At 51.1% G+C, this 26,562-nt stretch overlaps 1 protein-coding gene across 2 annotated transcripts; it reads right to left on the bottom strand.

Annotated features, from left to right (window-relative positions):
- On the bottom strand, positions 1-22,006 carry RSPO1 (R-spondin 1). 2 transcript variants are annotated; one of them, XM_065421798.1, is made up of 6 exons: positions 21,913-22,006; positions 21,775-21,825; positions 6,449-6,640; positions 4,445-4,594; positions 2,187-2,375; positions 1-158 (listed from the first exon to the last, which is right to left on the bottom strand). In XM_065421798.1, exons 1-6 carry the CDS (start codon positions 22,004-22,006, stop codon positions 1-3), a joined length of 834 nt encoding a protein of 277 aa, XP_065277870.1. The 2 variants fall into 2 exon arrangements, with proteins under 2 accessions (XP_065277870.1, XP_065277871.1); XM_065421799.1 differs by lacking the exon at positions 21,775-21,825.
- Between the last annotated feature and the right edge of the window lie 4,556 nt (positions 22,007-26,562).

The following is a 26,562-nucleotide window of genomic DNA, read 5'->3' as shown; positions in this document are numbered from 1 at the left end:
CTATTGAGCAGGGCTAGCAGGAGTCATGGGGACCACAGTCCCTCTCTGCTGGCCTTTCCTTTTCTTGGTGCCAGATTTGGCATCTTTGGTGTCTTTCTGGTTTCTGTTTCCATTCGTGTTATCTCGCTTTTCTTGCTCTTCCTTTCTCTTCCTTTTTCCTGAAACCAAGCAAAGGAGCAAAAATGAGACTATTGAATGGAATGCTGGCTGATCACAAAGCTGAGCACTGCCACTGCCTTGGGACCAGCGGGCACGCTGGCCCCAATGGCTAGTGAGTGCTGCCATTGACTAGTGATTAGCTGGCACGCTGGCCCCAATGGCTAGTGAGTGCTGCCATTGACTAGTGATTAGCTGGCACGCTGGCCCCAATGGCTAGTGAGTGCTGCCATTGACTAGTGATTAGCTGGCACGCTGGCCCCAATGGCTAGTGAGTGCTGCCATTGACTAGTGATTAGCTGGCATGCTGGCCCCAATGGCTAGTGAGTGCTGCCATTGACTAGTGATTGGCTGGCACGCTGGCCCCAATGGCTAGTGAGTGCTGCCATTGACTAGTGATTGGCTGGCACGCTGGCCCCAATGGCTAGTGAGTGCTGCCATTGACTAGTCATTGGCTGGCATGCTGGCCCCAATGGCTAGTGAGTGCTGACATTGCCTCGTGACCAGCTGGCATGCTGCAGGCCTGTGTTTCTCCTGCTCTCTGAGGAATTAGGGTGGTTGAAGTGCCCTCCCATGAGCTCGGTATTATTTGTGTTCACAGAAGGGGTGAGATGACTGAAATTTGAATTTGGTTTTGTAATTTTCCATCCCTGACAGGGCATTCAGAGCCGGCATTTCCTGGTGTTACAGGCCAGACTCCTTAGCATGATTGGAAAATTCACTTTGTGCATTTGAGAGCCACTAAACTCAACGCCTGCCTTTTCCCCTCTGCTCCTTATTGTCTTCTGCCTGCACGGTTAGGCACTATCCAGAACTGGGCTCCCCAAAGCAGCCAGCACAAGTGCAGTCCTAATGCAATCAGGAGGGGAATGAACAAGCCACCAGCCTCCATGAGTTCACAAGTCCAGTGACTGTGAACACTATTTTTCATTGATGGGAAGGAAATAGCCTCGTGTTCAGAGAAAGGGAATCCACTGGGAACAGCAAAGAAAACACAGCAATCTGCAAAGGGGACTAGAGAGGAAGAATACCCCAACCATCGCATTGTAAGTTGGCTACGAGCTCCAGCCCTTTGCTGGTCTGTCTTGGTGTGTTCTCTATTTCCAGTGAAGAAGCTAATGGAATAAGAATGCCAACATACAGCAGACACGGCAAGCTGTGTCCAGGGACGACTTTTTAAGCTTGATCCTATTAGAAGTAACCGCTCAGTGGCTCATTCTGTTTTTACAGCCAGGTGTTCTTTCTAGTTGTCGTGTTGCACACCAGCCCCGAAAGGCTTTTGGCAGGGCTGCGTTCCTATGAAAGGCAAACTGGACACACGCTGTAAAGAGCAAGGCTAGACGCTCAGTGCCTCATGACATTGCATGAAACACATCACAGCTGCTCACACCTGTCGGTTCGGGCTGTGGCAAGGAGGATCAGGCAGCACAGACGTGTCTGTCCTGTGGAGGTGCAGCACAAAGCAGGGCCTATTTGGGGGCTGGAAGGCCCAGCCGGTCTCAACCCCGGACCTACAGAGCTGCCAGGCAGTGGAGCATCTCCAGGATGCCACCCAGTCTGCGCTCCACTGCCCATGACCCGCTGAGGACACAGACCGGGGGAAGTCCCTCCTCAAGGGGTCTGACATGGGGCAGCCTGATGGTTCCTGATTGGCTCCCCGCCCTATATAAACCCAAGGAGCATTCCAGGAAGTCCAGGCAACAGCACCATTCCTGCCAGCACCATTCCTGCCCCTGGCTCCTGAGTGCCTGGCCTTGCCCTCAGCTTGATTTGGACTTCGCCTTCGGACTCGGAGCCTGAAACAGGATTCTGACTCTCGGTATCAACCCCAGCCTGGAACCTGACTACGAACTCTTCTGCTACTCCCAGCCCCAGGTTTTCCCCTGCTCTGACCCTGGGTCTCGACTGCCCTTGTCAGGTTCCTGACAGGGCCTTGTTTGTTACACCCTGCAGTGAAACGAAATGTGAATGCCAAGCAAACAGAACGTGTCCCCAAAGGGAGAGGGTGAAATGCCCTGGCATCAGCTCACCTTCAGGGCACTGGTTCTTCTGCACGGTGCATCTCCGGAGCTCTGTCGTGGCAGGACACATGGACACATCTCCAGAGGGAGCCTGCAGAACCTTCCGCGATCGCTCTTCGTTGCCTTTCTTGAAGCCACACAGCTTCCTTTTCTTGGCGCACGGGCCCCAGGGGCCCCACTCGCTCAGTTCACATTGTGCTGCCAACAGCAAGAGAGTCAGGAGGAAACTACTTTCCCCAGTGCCCCCAACACGTCCCTGGAGTCCTTCCCCTCCCCCGTGCCACCCAGCATCCCAGAGAGATGTCTGTCTCCCCCAGAGCTGCCTCCGGCGAGGTGCAATACTCCCACACACCCCAGCCCAGCCAGAGCTCTAGGGCGGAGCCTCCGGCATTATTCAGACACTTAAACAATGGGGGAAAATCTATTGTGAAGGGAATTTTCCGGGCTTGTTGCGAGACGCTTGGGGTTCAAACGCCAGTTCCGGGCTGCACCACAATGGGCTGTGGCAATCAAGGGCAGGGACTGCGTAACAAGTCAGTGCCTGAGGAGAAGGCTCTGACTGCACCTCGTCTCAGCCAGACGGCTCAGTGCATCACTCCCTAGGGGACAGCTCCCCCAGGCCAGTTCTCTGCTCCACCAGCCCAGCAGGGTCCCGGGGGCCCAGCAGGGGAATGGGAAGCCTCGCTTCGAACATGCTGAGCCTGGACCCTCGGAGCGCATCACATCTGCCTCTCCTAGAACAAGTCACCACGGTCCCTTCCTGTTTTTATACTCGCTCGTCTCCTAGACTCACGTGGCCTTTCCCTTTTGGCAACCCCGGACGTGGGTCACTACGGACCTCGCCCACATGAAGCTGGGTGCCAACAACGGGCGCATCTGCACGTTTTGATGTTTGCCTAACCCAAATAACCCCATGGCTCTGGCCTGCATTCTGCCGCACCCCGCACACCTCCCGAACGTCCCTCGTTTTGAGGGACCCCACCCCGCCTGGCCCCCAACGTCCCCGCATTGCACACAAACACGGTGCTCCCTCATTTTCACTGCCGAAAATTATTTACTTTACAAACAAAGACTGGTGAGACTGAGGAGCCATTTGCACGAAGGGAGGGGAGCCTGCCGCAGTTTAAGTTTCCTGCACAGATAATTTTTGTGTGTGCTCATTTGGGGACTTTGTCACCCACTGCACCCCACATCTGGGCCTTTAGCAGGGCAGAGGTGTGCTCCCCCTGCCCCTTCCTGAGGCTGTTATATCCTTGAGTCCATCATTTAGCTCGTGAGTCTCAGCAGCAGGTGTTTTCGGAGAAACAATGAACAAACAATGAAGCGGGACAGTGTGCTGTAGGATCCCAGAAGGTTGAGTATCTGGCTGTACTTTCACTCATTAGAATGCTGCTGCAGCTAGCCTTGTCCCCTGCAGGGTTTATTGACATCTTCCAAACCACAACTATGCTTTAAAGCAACCGACACAGAAAACCGATCACGCATTTTGCAACTAAATATTAAATTACCAAGGGCGGAGAGCTTCCTGCAGAGTTAAGCCCCTGACTGTTTGTTGTTGTTTTTTGTTTTTTTGCAGATGCAAATATGCAACCACTGAAGAACAAATGAAGAGGCAGATTCTTGTTTGCCTGGCTTTGCACAGCACAGCAGGGATGCGGGCAGGGGGGTTCAGGTGCATGTCTTACAGGGAAAATCTGTCTCCAGGCAGGAAAGGTCACATGTACACTCTGGGTTTCCTGGGAGGAAAGACTATAGTGCCCCCAGATTTACTGGGATGTTCTCATAGGAAAGAGAAAAGCTTTTCAACAACATCAGCTGGAATTTCTTGGCTCTTGCCGAACCTTTCAGGTACCTCCAGGTCATCTAGACAGCACCTGCTGAGCTGCTGCTTGCTACATTCACATACAGGTAGAGTCTATACTCGCTGGGCTGCCCACTCTGGCACCCTAGCACGTCACTGCTGTTCCTGGGACGTCACTGAAATACAGCAGGTGGGATGGAGGAGCAGCAGCGAGAGCAGGCAGGTGTTAATATGCTGTTGCATACAGACAGGCAGCTAGGGTGACCAGACAGCAAATGTGAAAAATTGGGACGGGGGGGTGGGGGGGGTAATAGGAGCCTATATAAGAAAAAGACCCAAAAATCGGGACTGTCCCTATAAAATCAGGACATCTGGTCACCCTACAGGCAGCACAAATCTGAGCCTGCAGAATGCTGCAAGACCTGGCAGACAAATCAATCGCTATAACAGCTTTAATGCCACTTACCAGGACTGCTGCACTCCATAGTGCCATTGGCAGCAGAGTAGCCTTCTGGGCAGGTGGAATAACATCTCCCTTTGTGCAAGTACAAACCTTCCTTACATTTTGTGCAAAAGTTTCGGCTGAAACAGGCCTCACAGTTCTCAATTTTGCATTCTGGGGAGGAAAAAGGAAAAAAACAGCCACATAGTTTGAATTCTACCCCCAGGGCCAAAATCAGCAGATCCATGGATATGATTGAAAAGCAACTCCCGGCAGGCTTCTGTGGCCTTTATGTACAGAAAGTGGAAAGTGTGTATTGCGGTCAAGTTACTTTTCAAGGCAGAGACTGGGCACCATCTGCTGGAGAGGGAAAAGGAAGAGTGGAGCTGTGCAAAGGGGAGGTCTAGATACCCCACTAGAAAGCCCTCCTGGCCCCCTGGAATCTGCAGACAGCCAGTGTATGTCTCTGAGCACTCTGCCAGGCCTGGCTGTGCTACCAAGAAGGAAACTGGTTTCCTTCTGCCATTGCCCCTTCTTGGAAGATAGAGCTGCTCTGCTGAAGTTATCACATAATCAGGTTGGACTCATGTTCAGTTTGACAATCAGCCAAAATGGAAGAACACAAGGAGCTGAGTCCGGTTTCGGTCACTCCTTACGCAGCTGCGGTGTGGGCTACAGAAGCTGGCTGTGGTGCCAGGTTCTACAAAGCTGCTAATGAAATGACCCCAGGATTGTCCGTAGGTCCAATTCACTCACTGGCGTTTCAGTTGGCCCAGCCCCTTGCAATAGAAGACAGACAGACCCAGGCCAAAGACCCAATTCATTATGGACGGGCAGACGAAGGAAAAGGTGGCATCTGTGGCACTGGTTCCCCAGATACCGCACAAGATCCTGGAAGTAAGAGCATGCCCACCTCAAGACCCAAATCCAGGTGGGTACCCACGCCTGCAGCTATACCTGGGTTACCTTGCGAGGACAGCTATGACACCAGTATGTTAGCATCACTTTGACCCGGTGGATAAGCCAGACCATTCACACAACAAAACAAGAAGTCTCTAATTCTTTCTGTTTGACAGTTCACCTCCCCCCCCCAGCCTGCCCCATGCCCATCTTATAAAGACCCATTATAGCAACCTGACCCTGGCTGATGGGCCCGTGAGGACATTTTGTCTGTCACTGGCTGAGGCTCTCAGTGGTTTAAGCACATTTTGTTCCCAACCTACGTTGGGCCAGATGCTCAGTTGGTGTAACTGGGTGTAGCTCCATTGACTTGAGCAGAGTTGCACCAATTTACACTCTCTTGCAGTGGCTCTGAGCCACATTTCTGCACTTCCCACCTAATTTCTACCATTTCCTGTTCCTAACAAGAATGACTGCAGTCAGCTCCTAGCCTAGGTCCCTGGGGACCCTGACTAAAGACAAAGAAGCCAAAACGCAAGTCAAAAGTTGAGAGGAGGGGCTGATGTCCAAGCTAACAGATGCCAGACAGGCTTTTCAGGCCATCGTTAGGTCAATGTCCACTGATTTCTCTCTCTCTGCAGGACAATCTGTGTGTGCTCTTTCCAACCTTAGGTAAACTCACTTCACTACTTCCAGTGACCCTGGCGTGGCAGGAGTCATTAGGTGGCACTGGGAAAGCTTATGGCGCATGCTGCTGCTTCTTAATCTGTTTCAAATCAACCCCGATGGGACATTGCATTTGTGGGTGGAAACGCAGCCACCTCTGCAGGGGAGATAATTACATTCCCATCTCAGGTGCAAAACAGGATACATCTCTCTTCTGCTCTCATGCCTTACTCAGGGCTGCAAGCAGCAAGTCACAAAGGGATCCCTTTCTGTGGGTATTCTCTGGGCAAGTCACTTTCCCTCTCTGTGCCTTAGTTCCCCCATCCATATAATGGGGATATTACCACCTATCCACCTCCTGGGGGCAGGCAAGGGTTAACTCACTGCAAGCCTTGGATGAGAGGACCTATAAGTGCAGAGCATTGTTTTGTATCTTTCTCTCTCCCAGGCCCTGGCACTTACTGATGCACTTGTTCATGTCTGGATTGCGAACACCGAAGTACCCCAGCGGACAGGATGGCAGGCAGATCCCGATCTGTCGGATGTCATTCCTCTCCAGCAGTATGAAGAGTTTGGGGGAACATTTCAGGCACCCGTTGAACTCAGAGCACAGGTCACAGCCTTTCGCACAGCCATGACTCACCTCGGTACTGACTGAAAAGGCAAGAGAGATACCCGCAGATTAACACACACATCGCAGAGCAGCAAGATTGTCCAGGGGAACTGGTTGCAACAACAGCAGCTTGTTACACGGCCCACTCTCGCGCTGGCTGCGATCTGCTATTCAGGTTTATAAAACATGTTCACGGGGTTAGTGGAATCAGCCCTTGTGGCCAAGTGTCTGCAAGACACAATCTACCCCTGCCCGAATCTGGGCCCTTTGTCGGACTCAGCAGAGAGTCCCTGGGCTGGATCGGCAAGAAGACTGAGCCCTCCTCCAGGTCAGCACTCCTCTCTCCAGCTGGCAAGGGGCAGCACATGTGGGAAACTGCCCCTTCCCAAGACAAGTAGGGCAGCCCAGCTGGCATGGAATTCCTGCAGGGTGGGTCTGGCACAGGGTTCGATAATGAACCGATTATCGAACAAGCGATTCGGAATTCTTTGCAAGAAAAATGATCAGGCTTCAAAATGGACAAAATGGCTCAGGCCTGAGCTAAGCTGGTCGCTCAAAGCCTAACCTCCCAGCCCCCATTTCCGGGCCCCCCTTTGTCTCTGTCTCCTATTTCTCCCTCACTTCAACCTTTTCTTTGCAGTTCAGCAGGCCGGGTGTGCACCTCCCTGGCCAAACGGGAGTGTTCCCTAGCTCCAGCTTGAGATCTGCCCAGTCTCTGTGGTGAAGCGAGTGTAGTCGCGCCGCCAGCTCTGCGAGAGCTCTCTCGCAGCGCTGTATGTACTCCACCTCTCCGAGGGGAATAGCTTGCAGCGCTGCGAGCGAGCGTGCAGCGCTACAGGCTCTGATTACACTGGCGCTTTACAGCGCTGTACTCGCTGCGCTCGGGGGAGGGCGTTTTCACACCCCTGAGCGCAGCAAGTTGCAGCGCTGTACAGTGCCAGTGTAGCCAAGGCCTAAGTGTGACATCGCACTATGGATGGAGCCTTGGCCGCACCAACATGTGGACAACAGGGGAAATGTAGCAGAATTATGATTAAATGATGGGAGAGGAGGATGTTCCAGTGGGTGTCAGCAGGCACAAATCTGCCCAACACAGGAGTTATCAGAAAGGAGAGATTACAGGAAAACCCTTCGCTATCCGTGTCACTGAGCTAACCCAATCTGTCTTCTGTTTGGTGAAACCCGCCTTGTATCAGCCTGTCAAACCACAACCTTTCAACACCCCAAGCCAACCTTCACCAGAGCTGCACCTCCTTGGCCAAATGCAACCCCATACCAGTGAGAATGTAACCTGCAAAGTGCAAGCCCATCAGTAATTTGGTCAGGATTCAATGCTAAACTTCCAATGGATAATAGAGGATGGGACACTCTGGAAGGCAAGAGAAGCCCCCTGAGATGAGGGAATCAGGCAGAGTCCTATTGTCCCATCTATCCTGATGTTCCTTCTAAGCAGACGTTACTGTTGCTGAGTCAGGGATGGGGTGGAGAGGATGGAGTGTGAGCACTGACACATGCCCGGAGATATACTGGTTTAGGTACATGCCTCTGGAGAACCCAGATTCAAATCCCAGCAGGAGATAAACTGGGTCCACCTCGCTGCAACGTTCATGTGTCTGTAGGACAAAACTACTGGCTACTTTGGCCATTTCCACTGAGGAGGAGAACCAGGACTCGGCCTAGCAGGAGCTGCTGCAGTCAGGCTGCTGGTGCATGAGCAGAACTGGGGCGGAGGGGTGGGGGACATGGGTTTGAACGCAGAGCATGCTGCAGCTCAGGGTGGAGGTACATCAGCAGAGCCGGACAGGGAACGCTTGGACAGGCTCTCCTCCCTGTTGTAGCTTCTCATTTGAAATTCGCCCCAAAGGCTCCCATTTTAACTGGGACTGACTCTGCCCAGGTTTTGTGCTGGACCGTTCTCAGAGTCACGAGACATCCTTTCTGCCAGAAAGGTGGCCCAGCTCACGCTGGCTCCAGAAGAACATTTGAAATCTCCAATTCCAAAAGCCCCTGTGATGAGAGCTGAGTGTTTCTTGCCAGCAAGCAGCCCTGTGTCTTTGGGCCTAATAGCTCACGCATCACCCCATGGGAGATGGCACTAATGTTCCTGCAGCTTTGAGACGGTTTATTGCGGTGGTGAAATGCTCCCTAGCCCTGGCTCTTAGGTAAGAACGGACCCTTTGCTGGCCAATCAGCACCATCATAGAAAAAAATCCCTCTCTCAGGAGACCTGCCATGAATATTTGATGCAATGAGTGAGCTCATGGCCCAGCTTCAACGCTGCCCAGAGAAAGTGAGTCAAACCCAGATAAATAATTGATTGCTCCTGTGGCCATTACAAGCACTGTTGTGCTTTGTGGCCAAGGCACATCTGTTCCTGAGGCCCCTTCCAAGCCTGGCCTGCATCTTCCTCAATGGGACCCAAGCATCTGTCCATGCAGCAAGATGGAGCAAACTCCTTGAGCTAATGCTGCGCAGCATTCTCGGGAGCCCCGCTGCCCTGCTCAGCACTGGCCTTCATATGTGCTACTGTGAGAAAAACATATTTGGCCTTGAGAAGGTAACGGTTGCAAAACTCCTCTGTGTCCAACTTGCAGCACAAGGGAAAGAGACCTCAAGGATTCCCCGTTCTTGCCCATCCTTCCAACCCAGGAGGGCTGCATGCACAGCTCACACCAGAGCCTATCCCATGATGCTCCAGTACAGGCACCCAGACACCACATTACTGAGTGCTCGATAAATACCCGGATTAGATATTTAGAGAGATGGGCTCTCTCCTTCCCTGCCCCCTTCCCCCAGGCTGAGCAGGCTAGAAGAGATGACCAAGGAGCAAGTGATTTGAACTTGCAGCCCGGCATTGCACAGCCACTATTCTCAGCCTTATTTCAGATGCAACTGCAGCAATATCTGGGACCAGTGCGATTGCTTAATACCCAGAAGAGATGGTATCTCGCACTCTGTCTTGGACCATACTGATGCATAGCTGGATGGAATCACGTGCCCAAATCTACTTGGGTGGGGAGGGAGCGGGGCTGTCGCACACCTGGTCTGGTTGGTTTGGTTGCTCTGAGCATGGAGATAAATATCATGAAAACAACAACAGCAATTTGGCCCAGCATCCAAAACCTGTAATAAACCCTGAATAAAAAACTCACTGGCTCCCCCACCAAAGCGCTTCCACCAGCCCCGCCCAGCGACTCCATCTCCCGCTCAGAAATAACACCAGGGCTGGCTTTGGCTACCACTCCTAGAGCAGCCGCAGGGGAATGCATCTCTGCAGATCCCTGGTCACGCTCCTGAACTGGTCTGGGAGTATGTGCCTGCAGCGGGCTGAAGTGGGGAGGGTCACATGACTGGCTCGGCTTACTGCCTGGCTCCTGGAGCAACTCACTCAGCCCAGAGTCACATGCCCTCATCCACCTGCAGCCATATACCGTACAGGGAGGTAGCCAGGTCAGCCGAGGACCATCCTCCCTGGTCAGCAGGGTCCTGCCCTAGATAAGCTGGGCTCACATGTCTGCAGACTCCAAAAGGGGAAACCCTGATGTGTCCAGAAAAAGGGAAATCTTCCAAATACCTCTCCACTCTGCTTGGAGCTGGTTCAGGTCCCAAACCTCCTATATATGTCAGTTACATCAGGCGACAGGGAGATTTTACTACCCCCCAAACTGAGACCAGTTCTGAGGCCCTAACCTCAGGCCAAGAAAAATGTCCACTTTCATGTTTGAACATCTGCTGCTTCTAATTATCATACAAAACTCTGCTTTGTTTTGAAACTAATAACATTTTTTGCAGGCTAGAATGCAGGTTATTTTTATCAGTTAATTATGTAAGCATTGTCTGTGTTTATAGAACGTCTACATCTTTTTGTATTTTAAATACTGCATTTATTATACCTCAAAAGCAAGCACTGGAACGACAGAATCTTTAAATTCCAGGCTAGTAACTGAGCGGCAAGGACTTGGATTCGCAAAGGAAAAGAAAAACCTCACTCTTGCTTCCAGAGCAATTTGCCAACCCCGTAAATCGCTTCAGTAACTTATCAGAACCACGCAGCTGCTGATGGCATTTGTTCTGTTTGGGCTACGGAGGCTGTTCTAAGCACATAAAATGAAACAGAAATCGGAGCAGATTCCTGATTCAACAGAACAAATTCTAATTACTGGTCAGGACTGAATTCTTGCTAACTCTGGGACTTGGCCCCTCCCCGTTTTAGGGACAAGTTCCCCCTTGGATTGGTGCAGGGGCTCCCACTGAGCTGCATGAGAGGGAGCCATGGGGGAGCGCATGGAGCAGAATCTGGCCCCTACCTGCAGAGAGGGGATGCAGCAGATTTCATTCTGTCATTGTGCCTGCTCAGGCAGGACAGGAATTTTGCACTGTTTTGTGAAACTTTTTCCCTGTGGTTAGAGCAGCCCCGCTGATCTGTACAGGGGTGGCTGTGCTGACGCACAGGGGCTCCCTTTAAGCAGGGTGACACCTCCCCTCTTGCTTCCCTGCCTCTCAGCAGAGCAGTGGAGCTGCATTGCCCACTCGGGCAGAGAACCACCTTCATTTTGACCCTTTTAGCAACGAGCCCACCCTGTAACCAGGTATCAGGCTGAAGGAGCCTGTATGTAACCAGGTATCAGGCTGTAGGAGCCTGTATGTAACCAGGTATCCGACTGTAGGAGCCTGTATGTAACCAGGTATCCGACTGTAGGAGCCTGTATGTAACCAGGTATCAGGCTGAAGGAGCCTGTATGTAACCAGGTATCCGACTGTAGGAGCCTGTATGTAACCAGGTATCAGGCTGAAGGAGCCTGTATGTAACCAGGTGTCAGACTGTCAGGTAACCAGGTATCATTCTTGCCTTACGGAACTGTTTCTTAAAGACCCAGGTAAGCTTCTGGAGGGAGGAGGTGGATGAGTCGGGATAGCCCATCCCCTCTGTCTGTGCTGGATTAGGAACGGAATGGGGACACACCACTGACAGCAAAATCTCTCGTTTGCTGCTTGTCCTTCATGGCTACAGAGCGGTGCTGCTGCTGCACCAGGTTCCTCAGAGGAGCTCCCAAGGAGGCAGGAGCGTGGGACAAGCCCGAGGAAGCAGGTGGAATCCCTGGGTGCAGGCGCTGGAGGCTCAGTCTCTAGGACAGGACCCAGAAGGCTGAATGGCAGCACCCGTTCTCTGGCCGCATCGCCCTCTGCGCTGCCCAACTGGGGGTGCTTCAGGAAGCTCAACCTGTCTGTTCCCCCAGCTGAGCCGCCTGGCTTAGCGGCTGAAAGGGGAGCTAATTCCCAGCTCGGCTGGCAGCATGGCGACCCTGCCGAGCCCTTCCTGAGAGATTACAGCTTGCATTCAGCCAGATCTCACTCATGCAAGAGAGGCACTGGCACACGGAGCTCCAGGGGCAGTGCCCTGGGCCGGCTCTGCTCCCATGGGACACCAAGTCCCAGGCTCTCTGTAACAGGGAGATCACTGTCCTGCCCCTTCCCTTCTCGGAGGGGGAAATGCTACTTCTGTCAGAACATGACCGATGCGGAGGAGCACACGGTTCGGACAGACACATCCCTTGGGGAGAGTTTATTAAAGGGGATGCTCTATATTCTAGTAAAGAGGAGAAGATAGAAGTTGATAAAGTACAGGTAGGAACTGAAGAGAAAGAGTCAAAGAAAAAGAGTCCTGTTCAGTCACATCACATGAAGGCAGACAACTAAATATTGACATGTTTTATAACTGCTTGGATACAAATGCAAGAAGTCTAAATACTAAGATGGGTGAATTTGAGTGTCTGGTATTAAATGAGGATATTGATATAACAGGCATCACAGAATCTTGGTGGAACGATGCTAATCAATGGCACATGGTAATACCCGAGTACAAAAGACACAGGAATGACAGAGTAGGTCGTGCTGGAGGGGCCTGGCATTATATGTGAAGGAAGCATAGAGTCAACTATAGTAAAAAAAAAAAAAAAGAATCAAACTCTACCATAGAATCTTTATGTATAGTAATTCCAAGCTTGAATAATAAGAGTCTAGCAACAGAAATGTACTATCAACCACCTGACCAGGATGGTGACGTTGATTGTGAAACACTCAGGGAGATTAGAGAGGCTACAAAAACCCATTAATAATGGGGGATTTCAACTATCCCCATATCGTCTGGATACATGTCACCTCAGGACGGAATGCAGAGATAAAATTTCTGGACTCCTTTAACATCTGCTTCTTGGAGCAGCTAGTCCTGGAACCCACAAGGGGAGAGGCAATTCTTGATTTAGTCCTAAGTGGTGCACAGGATCTGGTTCAAGAGGTGAATATAGTCGAACCGCTCAGTAATAGTGACCATAATTTAGTTAAATTTAATACCCTTGTGGGGGGAAAATAACTCAGAAACCCACCAGGTAGCATTTAACTTCAAAAAGGGGAACTAGACAAAAATGAGGAGGCTAATTACACGGAAATTGAAAGGAACAATCACAAGAGTAAAATGCCTGCAAGCTGCATGGAAATTATTTAAAAAACACCATCATAGAGGCTCAAACTATATGTATACCCCAAATAAAAAAAAAAACAGTAAGAGGGCCCAAAAATGCCCCCATGACTAAACAACAGAGTGAGGGCACGTCTAAACTGGCAAAGTTACAGCGCTGGCAGTTACAGCACTGCTCAGATAGCGCCGAAGGAAAACCGCTGTTGTGAGTTCACACTGACAGCTGCCTGCACAATAGCATGTTCACACTTGCGGCCCTTGCGGCGCTATTTGGAGTGGTGCATTCTGGCCAGCTATCCCACAGAGCACCTCTTTCTCTTTTGCCACTAAGACTTGTGGGAAGGCGGAAGGGGTCACGGGTGTGGAAGCAGAGAATGACCTGTGGATGGCTTTGCACAAATTGTGGATGGCTTTGCACAAATGAATCACCAATGCCCTGTGATTCATTGCTTCGCATCCCAGCAATCCCTGTGCTTCCGTCCGCATTTGGCACCATCTTTCAACGGTTTGTGTACTGCGTGCCCTGCCCTGCCTCTTCTGGCTGCAGGAATGGATCCCGAGCTGTTGACAAGAATGCTGTTCGCACTGACCAACATGTCACGAGAGGCAGTGGAGTTATTCCTTAAAGGCAAGAGGAGTGTGACATTGATCTCTCCACACGTAGTAGCTATGACACGAGAATGCTTGTGGCATTCACGGAGGTGCTGACCACAGTGGAACGCTGCTTTTGGGCTCGGGAAACAAGCACTGAGTGGTGGGATCACATCATGATGCATGTCTGGGATGACGAGAAGTGGCTGCAGAACTTTCTCATGAGGAAAGCCACATTCATGGGACTGTGTGATGAGCTCGCCCCAGCCCTGCGGCACAAGGACACAAGAATGAGAGCTGCCCTGCCATTGGAGAAGCGCGTGGTGATTGCACTGTGGAAGCTGGCTACTCCAGACTGCTACCGATCAGTCGCTAACCAGGTCGGAGTGGGAAAGTCGACCATTGGACTCATGTTGATGCAAGTGTGTAGGGCCATTAATCGCATCCTGCTCCAAAAGACCGTGACTCTGGGCAACGTGCGTGAGATTGTGGATGGCTTTGCACAAATGGGTTTCCCTAACTGCGGAGGGGCAAAAGATGGGACACACATTCCAATTCTGGCACCAGACCACCTAGCCACCGAGTACATTAATCGCAAGAGCTATTTCTCAATGGTTCTCCAGGCGCTTGTGGATCACCGTGGGCATTTCACAGACGTTAACGCAGGCTGGTCCGGAAAGGTGCATGACGCAGGCAGCTTTCGGAACAGTGGCCTGTTCAAGAAGCTGCAAGCAGGGACTTTCTTCCCGGACTAGAAGATCACCGTAGGGGAAGTCGAAATGCCTATTGTGATCCTCGGAGACCCCGCCTACCCCTTAATGTCGTGGCTCATGAAGCCATACATGGGGCAACCTGACAGCAGCAAGGAGCGGTTCAACAACAGGCGGAGCAAGTGCAGAATGGCTGTGGAGTGTGCATTTGGCCATTTAAAAGTCCGCTGGCGATGCCTGTATGGGAAGCTGGACCTGGCCGATGACAATATTCCTATGCTTATAGCCGCGTGCTGTACGCTCCATAATATTTGTGAAGGGAAGGGTGAAAGCTTCACTCAGGGCTGGACCGCAGAGGCTCAGCACCTGGAGGCTGAGTTTGAACAGCCAGAGACCAGGGCTATTAGAGGGGCACAGCATGGGGCCATAAGGATCAGGGATTCCTTGAGGCAGCAATTTGAAGCTGAAGGCCACTAATATTTGTTGCTATGCTCGGGATTGCAGTGCTTGTAATGCTAGGAGGTGATTGGTGCACATGATGCAAGAAGGGGCCTTAACATAATTGTATGTTGCTTTGCAGTGCTCTTTTTGCTTTCACTTAATAGAATAAAGATTGCTTTCAAGCAAACACAATTATTTTATTGAAAGACAACAATCAGAGGAGAAAGTCAAATGAAAAAATTCATCAGCAGGGAGAGGGATGGGGGAATGGAAGGTCTCAAGAGGAGGAGGGGTCCCGGGACGGCTACAGATTTGTGTATGTCCGGGGATCATACCCAACCTTCTCCTTTGGAGTACGATGCAGCGGGTGCTGTACTTCAGCAGGGCCAAACTGCAGAGGGCTGGGTGTTGAGTGCAGTGGGTAGTGGGAGGCCACACTGCTGGACTGTGAGGAGGGAGGAGTGGAATGCTGCAGGTAGAGACTGGAGCCAGGAGGTTGATAAGAGTGTGTTGGTAGGGGGGAGGATGGCACCTGGGAATGAGTTTTGTGACAGTGGCTGCAGGGGAGGGCGGGCGCGGAGCTGCTCGGTTTGAAGAGCTAGTATCTCCTGGAGCGTATCCGCTTGTCGCTCCATAACTGTTAAGAGCTGCTCCGTGGCTTCTTTCTGGTGTGCCGCGTTCTCCTTTCGTTCCCTCTTCTCGCTGTCCCGCCTTCAATTCCTTTTTCTCGGCAGCGGATTGCATCATAACCTCACGCAAAAAGTCCTCCTTAGTTCTTCTTGGACGCTTTCTAATTCTTCACAACCATTCTGCTGCCAGTAAGGGAGGCTGGCCTCCCAAGGTCATCTCTGTGAAGTTTAAATGCAACATTTTACAGAAGCAGTATTGTTTGCAACACAGACAACACTGTTTCAGTCCTTTAAAACCCAGCGAGTACTCACACACCTGACACTAACTGGCTGACCCCAGGCAAGCACACATGAGCCACAAGACCCCCAAAATGGTGAGTAGCTGCAGGGGCAGGGGAAATCACTATATACCGGGCACGTGGCTCTTGGGCACTTGGGGAGAGCCAGCACTGTAGGGTGGGTCTGATAATCATTCCTATCCCCACACTTTCCACAGGAGGTGATCATTATGGAAGATATCTTGCTGCTGAGGGTGAGCAGGGAATCAAGAGAGGGTCTTCTCCAAGCCTGCAGCTTCCGCCCTGGCCCCTATGCAGCTCGCCTGTGTGCAGCTATGGTGTCCCCCCCGCCCCTCCTGTGACGGCACAGTGGCACAGGAAAGTTACCGTTAATGGGGCAAGAAACAAAGCAGCTTTGCCAAGGAACCCGCAGGAGCGGATTGCCCAGTATCTCTACGAGAGTTTCCCGGAGATCTCTGAGGGAGATTCCCGTGAAGTGAGGGAGTCAATCAACAGCCTGTTCCGCCGCTCAGACTAGGCATGTGGTGGGAGACCAGCCTGCTTTCTGCAACCCTCCTGCCCCAGCAACTCGCTTCAGCGATTCCCAAAATCAGATCCACTTACCAGGGGCCTCCTCTCCTGTTTGCACTTTGCCAAGATCCGACTGCTGTGACTGGCTAGCCTCCTCCGGGGTAGAAAAGAGCTCCTGGCTGCATGCATCTCTGACCTCCGAGAGATCCTCTGCGTCTGGTTCCCGCTTCACATCCTCATCCAAGATTGCCTCCTCCTGGCTCGGTCCACTCTCGACTGACAACGAAGCCACCGAAGTATCCACAGGGACCTTCGCAGTGGAGGTGGGGTCACCATCGAGTATCACGTCCAGCTCTTTGTAGAACCGGCAGCTCATGGGCGCAGCACCGGAGCGGTGGTTTGCCTCCCGCGCCTTGTGGTAGGCGTTCCGCAGCTCCTTCACTTTGACCCTGCACTGCAATGTGTCCCAGTCACGGCCCCTTTCTATCCTGCATCGTAACATCTGTCCATAGGTATCATAATTCCTACGGCTGGAGCGCAGCTGGGACTGCAGAGCCTCCTCTCCCCAAATGCTGATGAGGTCCAGCAGCTCGGCATTGCTCCCAGCGGGAGATCGCCTGGTGCGTGGAGCAGGCATGGCCACCTGGAAAGATGTGCTGAGACCACTGCATGTGTCACCGAGCAAACAGGAAGGGGATTCCAAATCTGCAAAGGAATGTACGGGGTGGGGCTGCCGTTTGGTCACCTGAGGGCAGGGCAGTAGAGTTCAAACCGATGGCCAGAGAGGTGAGAACAGGCATTGTAGGACACCTCCCAGAGGCCAGTCGCAGCTCTGTAATCACCATGGTGTCTGCACTGGTACTGCAGGGCTGTAGCCCCGGCGCAGAAAGCTGTACGCCTCTCGTCGGGGTGGTTTTTTAGAGTGCTGCATCTGCGCAGTTTCTGCGCACTAAGTGGCTTGGCAGTGTGTAACCGCGGGAGTTACAGCACTCAAAGCTGCTTTACTGAGCACAAAGTGTAGACGGGGCCTAAAAGGGGTGGTCAGAGACAAAAAGACATCTTTGAAAAACTGGAAGTCAGATCCTACTGAGAAAAACCAAAAGGAATTTAAACTCTGGCAAATCAAGTGTAGAAGTATAATTAGCCAGGCCAAGAAAGAATTTGAAGAGCAACTAGCAAAAGACACAAAAACTAGTTGCAAAATATTTTTAAGTAGGGTGACCAGATGTCCCGATTTTATAGGAACTGTCCCGATTTTGGGGTCTTTTTCTTATATAGGTTCCTATTACCCCCCACCCCCGTCCTGATTTTTCACCCTTGCTGTCTGGTCACCCTATTTTTAAGTACATCAGAATCAGGAAGCCTGCCAGACAATCAGTGGGGCCACTGAACAATCGAGGTGCTAAAGGAGCAATCAAGGAAAACAAGGCAGTTGCAGAGAAGCTAAATGAATTCTTAGCATCGGTTTTCACTGGAGAGAATGAGTGGGAGAATTCCATATCTGATCCATTCTTTTTAGGTGACAGATCTGAGGAACTGTCCCAGGCTGAAGTGTCAATAGAGGAGGCTTTGGAACACATTGATAAATTCGGCCCTACTGGGTCAGACCAAAGTCTGTCTATCTCAGTATCCTGTCTACCGACAGTGGCCAATGCCAGGTGCCCCAGAGGGAATGAACAGAACAGATAATCATCAAGTGATCCAGTAGTAAGTCACTAGGACTACATGGTATTCACCCAAGAGTTCTGAAGGAACTCACATATGAAATTGCAGAACTACTAACTGTGGTATGTAACCTGTCACTTAAATCAGTCTCTGGACCAGATGACTGGCGGACAGCTAATGTAACGCCAATTTTTAAAAAAGGCTCCAGAAGCAATTCTGGCAATTACAGGCCAGTAAGCCTGACTTCAGTACCAGACAAATTGGTTGAAACTATAATAAAGAACAAAATTATCAGACATGTAGATGAACATGATATGTTGTGGAAGAGTCAACACAGCTTATACAAATGGAAATTATGCCTCATCGATCTGTTAGAAATCTTTGAGGGTGTCAGACAAACGTGGGCCAGGGTGAACCAGAGGATATAGTCTACTTGGACTTTCAGAAAGCGTTTGACAAGGTCCCTCACCAAAGGTGCTTAAACAAGGTAGGCAGTCATGGGATAAGAGGGAAGGTTCTCTCATGGATAAATAGCTGGTTAAAGATAGGAAACAAAGGGGTAGGAACAAATGGTCAGTTTTCACAGTGGAGAAAGGTAAATAGCGGTGTCCCCAAGGCTCTGTACTGAGACCAGTGCTATTTAACATATTTGTAAATGATCTGGAAGAAGGGTGGCAAAGATTGCAGATGATACAAAATTACTCAAGGTAGTTAAGTAAAAAGCTGATTGCAAAGAATTACAAAGGGATCTCACAAAACTGGGTGACTGGGCAACAAAATGATAGATAAAATTCAATGCTGATAAATGCAACACTGGAAAACATAATTCCAACTATACATATAAAATGCTGGGGTCTAAATTAGCTGTTACCACTCAGGAAAGAGATCTTTGAGTCATCATGGATAATTCACTGCAAACATCTGCTCGATATGTAGCAGCAGTGAAAATGCCAAAAGAATGTTAGGAACCATTAGGAAAGGGATAGATAATAAGACAGAAAATATCATATTGCCTCTATATAAATCCATGGTACGTCCACACCTTGAACACTGCTTGCAGTTCTGGTTGCCCTATCGCCGAAAGGATATATTGGGATTGGGAAAAGGGCAACAAAAATGATTAAGGATGTGGAGCAGCTTTCTTATGGGGGGAGATTAAAAAGACTGGCACAGTTCAGCTTAGAAAAGAGACGGCTACGGAGGAGAGGGGATATGATAGATCAGGAATGGTGTGGAGAAAGTCAATAAGGAAGTGCTGTTTACCCCTTCCAGTAATACAAGAACCTGGGGTCACCCATGGAAATTAATAGGCAGCTGGTTCAAAACTTCTTCACGCAATACACAGTCAACCTGTGGAACTCCTTGCCAAGGTTATGTTGTGAAGCCAAAAGTATAACTGGGTTCAAAAAAGAACTACATAAGTTCATGGAGGATAGGACTAGACGACAGGGGATGGATCACTCGATAAGATGGCTTGTTCTGCTCATTCCCTCTGAAGCATCTGCCATCAGCCACTGTCAGAAGACCGGCACTGGGTTAGATGGGCCATTGGTCTGACTCAGCCTGGCTGTTTGTATGTAACAAGGCAGAATGGGAAGGGCTGTGGTGAGCTCTCGGAGAAGGGGAGCGCACGGCTCCCTGGCTTTCCCACTCCTGGCAGCTTTAACGTCTCAGGAGTGCTCCAGCGTGTCCCACAGTTTCCTCAGTGCTGCCCCGTCAGGGCAGCAACCTCTCTAAGCACCGCCTCTTGCCATATCGCGTCCACACGCAGCAGGAACAGGATCCGCACACTGCCCCGACGCAGGGTGGGCTGGCAGCGACCATCAGACGGGAAGGGGCCAGGAGGGCAAGGCTTGATGTACAGCTTCCCAGGTGCTTTATGGATTGGCAGGAGGGGCCAGCGAGTGCTAGTCAGGGAGAAAGGAGGTGGGGAGGAGAGAGGAAGACAAGAGGGGGCATTGGGCCAAATTCCTCCTTGCTGTAACTCTACTGATGCCCCTGAAGTTGCACCAGAGATTAATATATTCTGGGGTAAAGTCCTCCAGGCCAGATGGCTTCCCGCCTCAGCTATACACGCACTGCCCATCACCACGCTTCGTGCATTATGTACAGGCACCGGGGGGGGTGGGGGGGGAGAACAATTTTTACAGTGGGAGTACTGCTGATGGAAACCATGTATTTGGTGTTTGGCGGGGGTGGGGTGCGTCAGTCCCCCCCCCCCCCCAGCCCCCTAGTTCCAGCACTACTGGCAGACACTGCGTGGCTCATTCCAGCGGCACAGGAAGGGTGTCACTGCAATGCCAGGGACGATAGGTTTACTCTGCCCCAGGGCCCACGGGAGTCGCGAGCTCGACACCGTGGCAGATATTGCCTTGCTGTGGTGCTGATGGATGGCCCCCTAGCTAAGATTGTAATTGAGACCCATTTGGGACTCGTAATTTAGAACATTAACCATGAGAGCACATCTTCCCTGGAGCAAGCGACTGCTGCAGGCCTCCCTTAGGACTCACAGACACACACTAGTTGGACCAGTTTAACGTAAATCAGTTAAAAAGCCAGTGTAGTAAAACTGGTGCAAACCCCTGTGTGGATGCTCTTACATCAGTTTAAAACTGGAGATATCAGTTGACTTGCACCTGCACACTTCCTGATGCTGCTGAAGTGATCTGAGAGTGTCCACACACATCAGTTTAAAATGCACTGTTAGTTAAACCGGAGCAATTCTGTGCAGAGAGATGGCTGTAAAGCAATAACCAACTCCAGCTAAATCAAACAGCAGCCCCTTTCATGCCACGCTGACTTGCACCAAAATAACGAACTGGGGTTTAAGTCACCCCCCTTTGTTATTTCCATGCAAGTTTGTGTACAGACCAGGCCTCAGCCCCTGTGAGATGCAGGCTCAGCTGTTAACCCCCCCTTGAGAGGCAGGATAAGTACTGCTGAGTCACGCTGGCAGGTGGGCCCAATTGACTTTCACCAGGCTCTAAAGAGGGTGCGGCCTGGCTCACTGGGCTTGAGACAAGCAGAGGGTTTTTGCAGGAAGGGCTGAGGGTGACCTACAGTCTCCGGGATCTGCCAATCTCAGGCAGGAAGTTTAGGCTGAAATGCTCTTATTGCTTTGAGTTACCAGCACAGCCCGTCCTTGGAAAGCTTGGTCACTAGCTCCGAGTCTGTGTGCTTTGTTAAAGAGGGGGCAGGGGCTTGGCCCATTCATAATTCCTGGAGCGGAAACTTCCTTTTTCAGTTTCCTGGGTGCACTCGCCAGCCCTCAGCGCAGTGAATTTTCCTGATTCACCTGCAGCCCCTGTGGCTATTCTACTCCATGCACCTGCCTCTGTTCTCTTCCACACACTCTGTAGCCACCGCAGGCTCTCACGGGCCACACCTGCCTCTCCTGCTCCCGGGCCTAGACGCTGCAGGTTCCTTAATGGAAATCTGGAACAGGGCTGCAGGTTGTTACAAACCCAGAGCCCATTAGGTCTCCCTTGAGCTACGAGCTGGGGGCCAGCTTTGGGGAACATAAGATCACCGTGTTCCTGGAGAGTCGGAGGAACCAGTTCCTGCTCCGTGCTCAGTAAGGGACGGGGGAACCGTCAGTCCAGCCAGTAGAAAAGCTGGGTGCAGAGGAAGCAAACTTAGGAAATGTTCCCTATCTGACAGCAAGAGAAAGGGGCGTATCTTTCCAGCCAGGCTCCTTGTGGGATTTGTTAGGCACTGACCTGGAAAGACACAACAGCCCCAGCCCCTGCCCTGAGGAGCTTACACAGTCAGGGACTGAGCCACATGTCAAACCGTTACCTTATGCCTTGGGCGTGGTAACAATCCCACGCTACCCCCCCCTTCTGCACTGCTTACCCTGCGCCAGCTTCTCCCTAAACAGCTGCTCCTCCCCTGCCCTTTGGGTGCCTGCGAACAACAGGGGCATGTTACGCACAGACAGTGACATTCTGCATCGCGAGAGGGAGTCAGAGAAGAAAAGCATTTCATACATACTTCGTCTTTGCCTCTTGCCCTTCACCACCTTGCTGCTGCCTGTCAGATCCATCAAGCTTAGAAAAACCACCACCAGAAACAGTCCAAGCTGCATAGTAACTTCCCAGTGCCTAGACTGCAGGGTGATCGAGAGTCCGTTCCACAGCGTGGTGTCTGGGTTTGCTCCTGCTAGTGTGTCTTGGGCTGGATCAGGACTGAAAGTCTGTACACGATGCCTGGTACGGGACCATATCCGCACACCATAATATCAGCCACAGAAAACTTAGGTAGTAGGTAACATGAGTCTACCTTCAACCCCATAAGGAGCACCGGAGCGTGGATCTAGTCCCATCTGGGGGCTCCCACGCCGTGAGCGTTAGCTGCTTGTAGCTTCCAAACGCCCCCACACAAACTGGAAGGGAAAAGGAACAGATTAACCTTATGGAATAATCAATGTTATTTTACGTCTCGTGCATAAACTGCTCAGCGGGACGCTGCGAGAATTGATATACAAGTGCAGGATGAAATAGCAGGCCGGGAGGAATAACAACATCACAGAGCCCTGGAAGGGCAGAAAGGGGCGGGGTCAGGCAGCAGATCTGCAGGGAGGAGATTGACAGGTAAAATTACTTCACAGACATATCTGGAAGTTCCTGTTTGCTTAAAAACTAATAGCAACCTATTTCCTTTGAGAACGTTAACATGACTGAGTGTAGTTTTTACATTGAATAAGGGCTGGCCTATTTCTAGCTAGAATGTACTTAAAGTGCTGCCAGTCCCGATCACTGCTCGTCTGACGGCGACCAACTTGTAGGCTGCCAGCTTCAGAGATGTCTCCAGTCAAGTGGGCCTCATTGAATGTCTAGTGACTTAAGCAGCTATTGATGTGATTGTAGCTACTGAGATTTCATGCTGTGCGTAGGGACAGTGCTGCTCATCCTCCCTCGCACAGACTAGATACGATTGTCCCAGGTCAGAACCACAAGCCAAAATTTCCTGCACAACAAAATTTAAAAAAGCCCCTGGAAATAGCAAAATGACTCTTCTGGCACGTGTCAGTCAGCTTTGCCCAGGACAAGGCACAGGCCCCACGTTTTCCCAGCCTTAAAACATTGTCATTACCTGGAAAGTGTCCTAGATCATCCATTTTTTATAAATCGGAAATAATTGATAAATTCACCAAACCATGCGCAGGAGTTGTCATTTTAGGGCTGTCTCCTGCCTTCGCTCTGCTGCTACTGTAGATCCAGCCAGCAGAGGAAGCCCAAGTTAATTAACAAAGACTATTCTCACAGCTGTGCTGACGTCACTGCAATGAACAGTGATGTACCAGTCAGGAAGCAATGGTGGCATGTGCGGATGGACAAATCAGGGCAAGAGCAACTCCGACAAAAAGCAAATTGTTCTGTGCCATTGTTCTAGGGGGGTAAAGAGAAATGAGAGAAAATGTCTGTGTATAGGGTGACCAGATGTCCCCATTTTATAGGGACAGTCCCGATTTTTGGGTCTTTTTCTTATATAGGTACCTATTACCCCCACCCGCATCCCGATTTTTCACATTTGCTGTCTGGTCACCCTATCTGTGTGTGTGACAATGTCCCTATAGGAGAAAAGGGTGCCAGCAATGTCTGTAATAGGGGATTGGAAGTCAGGGCCCCTGGGTTCTCATCTGCCTCCGCCACTCATTTGCTGTGTAACCTCTGAACAAATCTCTTACTTCTTTGTGCCCCATTTCTTCTATCTGTAAAATGGACTTAATATATTACTACTTGTATTACAGTGATGCTCAACCAAGTACAGGCCCCCCTTGAGCTACTGGTGCACACACATATTGTAAGAGACAGCCCCTACCCCAAAGACCTTACAACCTAAATAGACAAGGCAGAATTATTATTCCTGTTTTGCAGCTGGGTAATTGAGGCACGGAGCGATTAAGTGACTTGCCCAAGGTCACACAGGGGTCTGTGACAATGACGCCTGATGTCCTTGGTCCTGGACCAGTGCCTTAACCACAAGACACTTTTCCACTCCAGTAATACTGATGTGCCCTAGAGCAGATTAATTCATTCATATTTGTAACACTCTCAGGAACATGGGAATTGCCAGACTGGATCAGACTCTGGGTCCATCTAGGCCTTGTGTCCTGCCTCTGACAGGGGCCACACCAGCTGCTTCAGAGGAAGGGGTAAGAAACCTGCAGTAGCAGGTGTGGGATAATTTGCCCTCATGAAGGTCCCTAACTCCTAATAGTTAGAGATTGGTTTAAGCCCTGAAGCCTGGAGTTTTATCTCCCTTCCAATACCCTTCTTTCAGCACTAACCATAATGATTCTGGACATTCCTGCCGTCCAGGTAAATGCCTAATTGCGCATTGAAGCTTGTTAAGTTTCTAGTCTCAGCGGCATCCTGTGGCAGCGAGTTCCATGGTCTAACTGAAGATCTGGATGACCCTTGAACAAAAGATGTTGAAAAAGAACAACATGTTTTCATGATAAAAGCCGTTTCCTTCCAGCTTTAGCACGACACTTCCCAGAATGAGCAATGACGGATAAAAGGGGGAAGCTTCAGGATTTGAGGTGTGATCAACAGCTACAGAGTTTGCAAACAAACCTAGCAACCGTGCAGAACTGGCAGCGTTGGCCTGGACTCCAGACATATGCGCACTGCCACGACAGTGCAGCCAAGGGAACAATGTGCTGCTTCGCTTTGGGAATGATCGAGGAGGTGATTTTTCTGTGTATTGTGTGTCTGGGAGGAAGCGAGACATCCCGGCTAAATAGAAAACTCTGACACAGCTCTTCTGGCAATGCAAAACCCCACCAACTGCAGCCATTGTGTGGGAATAAAGGGGACAACATTCATGCTGTGAGGTCAAATGAAACAGAAAATGATTTTAATCCCTTTAAAATAACTCTGCATCGCCGATGCTCCCAGGGCCAGTCTAGATGGGTCTGGAACTCAGTGGGGGCTGCAGTAAGACCCCCACATAGCTGGAAATGGGCTTGTGCTGATTCTAAACCGCTAGGAGCTTGGCACGGAGAGCGTCCCCACCTCCCATGGTACCAGGATCTCTCACACGCTGAGGGGAAGGGGCTTTCTGCAGAGTTTGTACACTGAGAACCCAGGTGCTTGGCTGGCGTAAATTGGTGCAGCTCCATCTGCACCAGCTGAGGATCTGGCCGTAGGCCTCCAAAATGAGTCTGCAAACAGTTCAAGCCACGTGCCATGCTGCTAATCTCAGCTATGCAGCAATCTGCCGGTGCCTCCTACAGTTCAGCGTGGCAGCCTCTCTCTCCCTCCGCGGGTCAGCCGGGAGCAGCCAGCGGGCTGTTTACAGCGCTCAGACTTTGGCTTCAGACCAGCACTTGCAAACCCAGCATCGAATCCCACTAGCATGCAGGTACCAACCAGCGACAGTCGGCCAGGGGAAGAGGGCTGGACAGATCTTGCAAACCTGTGCTGGCATTATCTATAGGAGGGGGTCATCGCTCTGGTTCCCCACCCCAGGGACTTCTCCTGGGAACTTGGCTTGGCTTGGAGACACACTGGCTGACGAAGAGGATTCTGATGGTCATTCCTGTCACTGCCTCCCGGCCCATCACCACAGTAGCCAAGAGCTTAGAGAAACTGTATCTCCACTGCACTCCTCTGGGCATTAAACCCACTACTTTAAAGTATCACTTCTTGTGCAATCCCGCTCCCGTTACCCCAGGCCGGCTTTGGCGTGCAGAGAATCCACAGCCCTGCTAGTTCCTCTAGGCCAGCCCAGTGCATTTCCTAGTCTTTTGTCCCAGCCCAGGCAATGAGGTTTTCGTCCACGATCTTGAGACCTGAGCCAAAGCCCAGTGCAGTCGGTGGAAGTGCCTCAGGGCCTTTGAGAACAGTTCTGGGCCCGCTGAAGTCCTTTACCCGCCTCTTACTCCCTGTGGCTTAGCCTGCCTCTAGCTGGAAGGAACAGATACACTCTTACGCAGCAGCTGAGGGTGAGAATGCGCCTCAGGGCCAGTGCTGGGGAATATTCAACTCCACTGCTGAATACAGGCCCCATGGCCAAGAAGAATTCTGGGCTAGCTGCTCTGGGTACTCAGCATGAGAGGAAGGAAAGAGGTCTCTGGCGATGCCCAGGATGGGGGAGATCCCCCTTGGCAGAGGGCCAGGGCAGGGCCAGCACTGAACAGAGGAGCTGGATTCAGGAAAGTGTGCCCCTCCCCTGCTCTAAGAGTGTAACAACCCTGAGCACTCGCTGGCAGTAGGATTTGAACCCAGCACCAAACTACAGGCCTCTACCACTTGAGCTGAAGGAGTAAGTCCTGTTAGCTGGCGGCGGTAATAGACCATCATCCTCTAATGGACCAGCCGCTAGAGGGGGACATGACCCCTATCTTGCCCATGTGTTGCGACAGCACATCTCCGATTGAGGTGTTCATGCTAAAATGGAAAGCTAAGGGCTGCTTTGGTTGCAGCACAATGCTGAGGCCTGTGAACTATTTCTCACACGCCGGGCAAAGGGTCATTCCATCCTCCTAGCCTCGTGACTTTGAGCTTCACCACGGCCCTGCTGTGGCCCCCCGAAAGCTGCAGCAGCACCCAGAGGGGGTTCAAAGAAATAGTCACTCGGGTAAACACCAACTTGTGCTGTGCTTTCAAGGCTGTTTGCTGCAGGCTGCTTTAT

Source organism: Emys orbicularis, chromosome 23 (assembly GCF_028017835.1).
Source record: "Emys orbicularis isolate rEmyOrb1 chromosome 23, rEmyOrb1.hap1, whole genome shotgun sequence".
NCBI classification, from domain to species: domain Eukaryota; kingdom Metazoa; phylum Chordata; order Testudines; family Emydidae; genus Emys; species Emys orbicularis.
The sequence above is the reverse complement of the archived record's forward strand: the minus strand, read 5'-3'. Positions and strand labels throughout refer to the sequence as shown.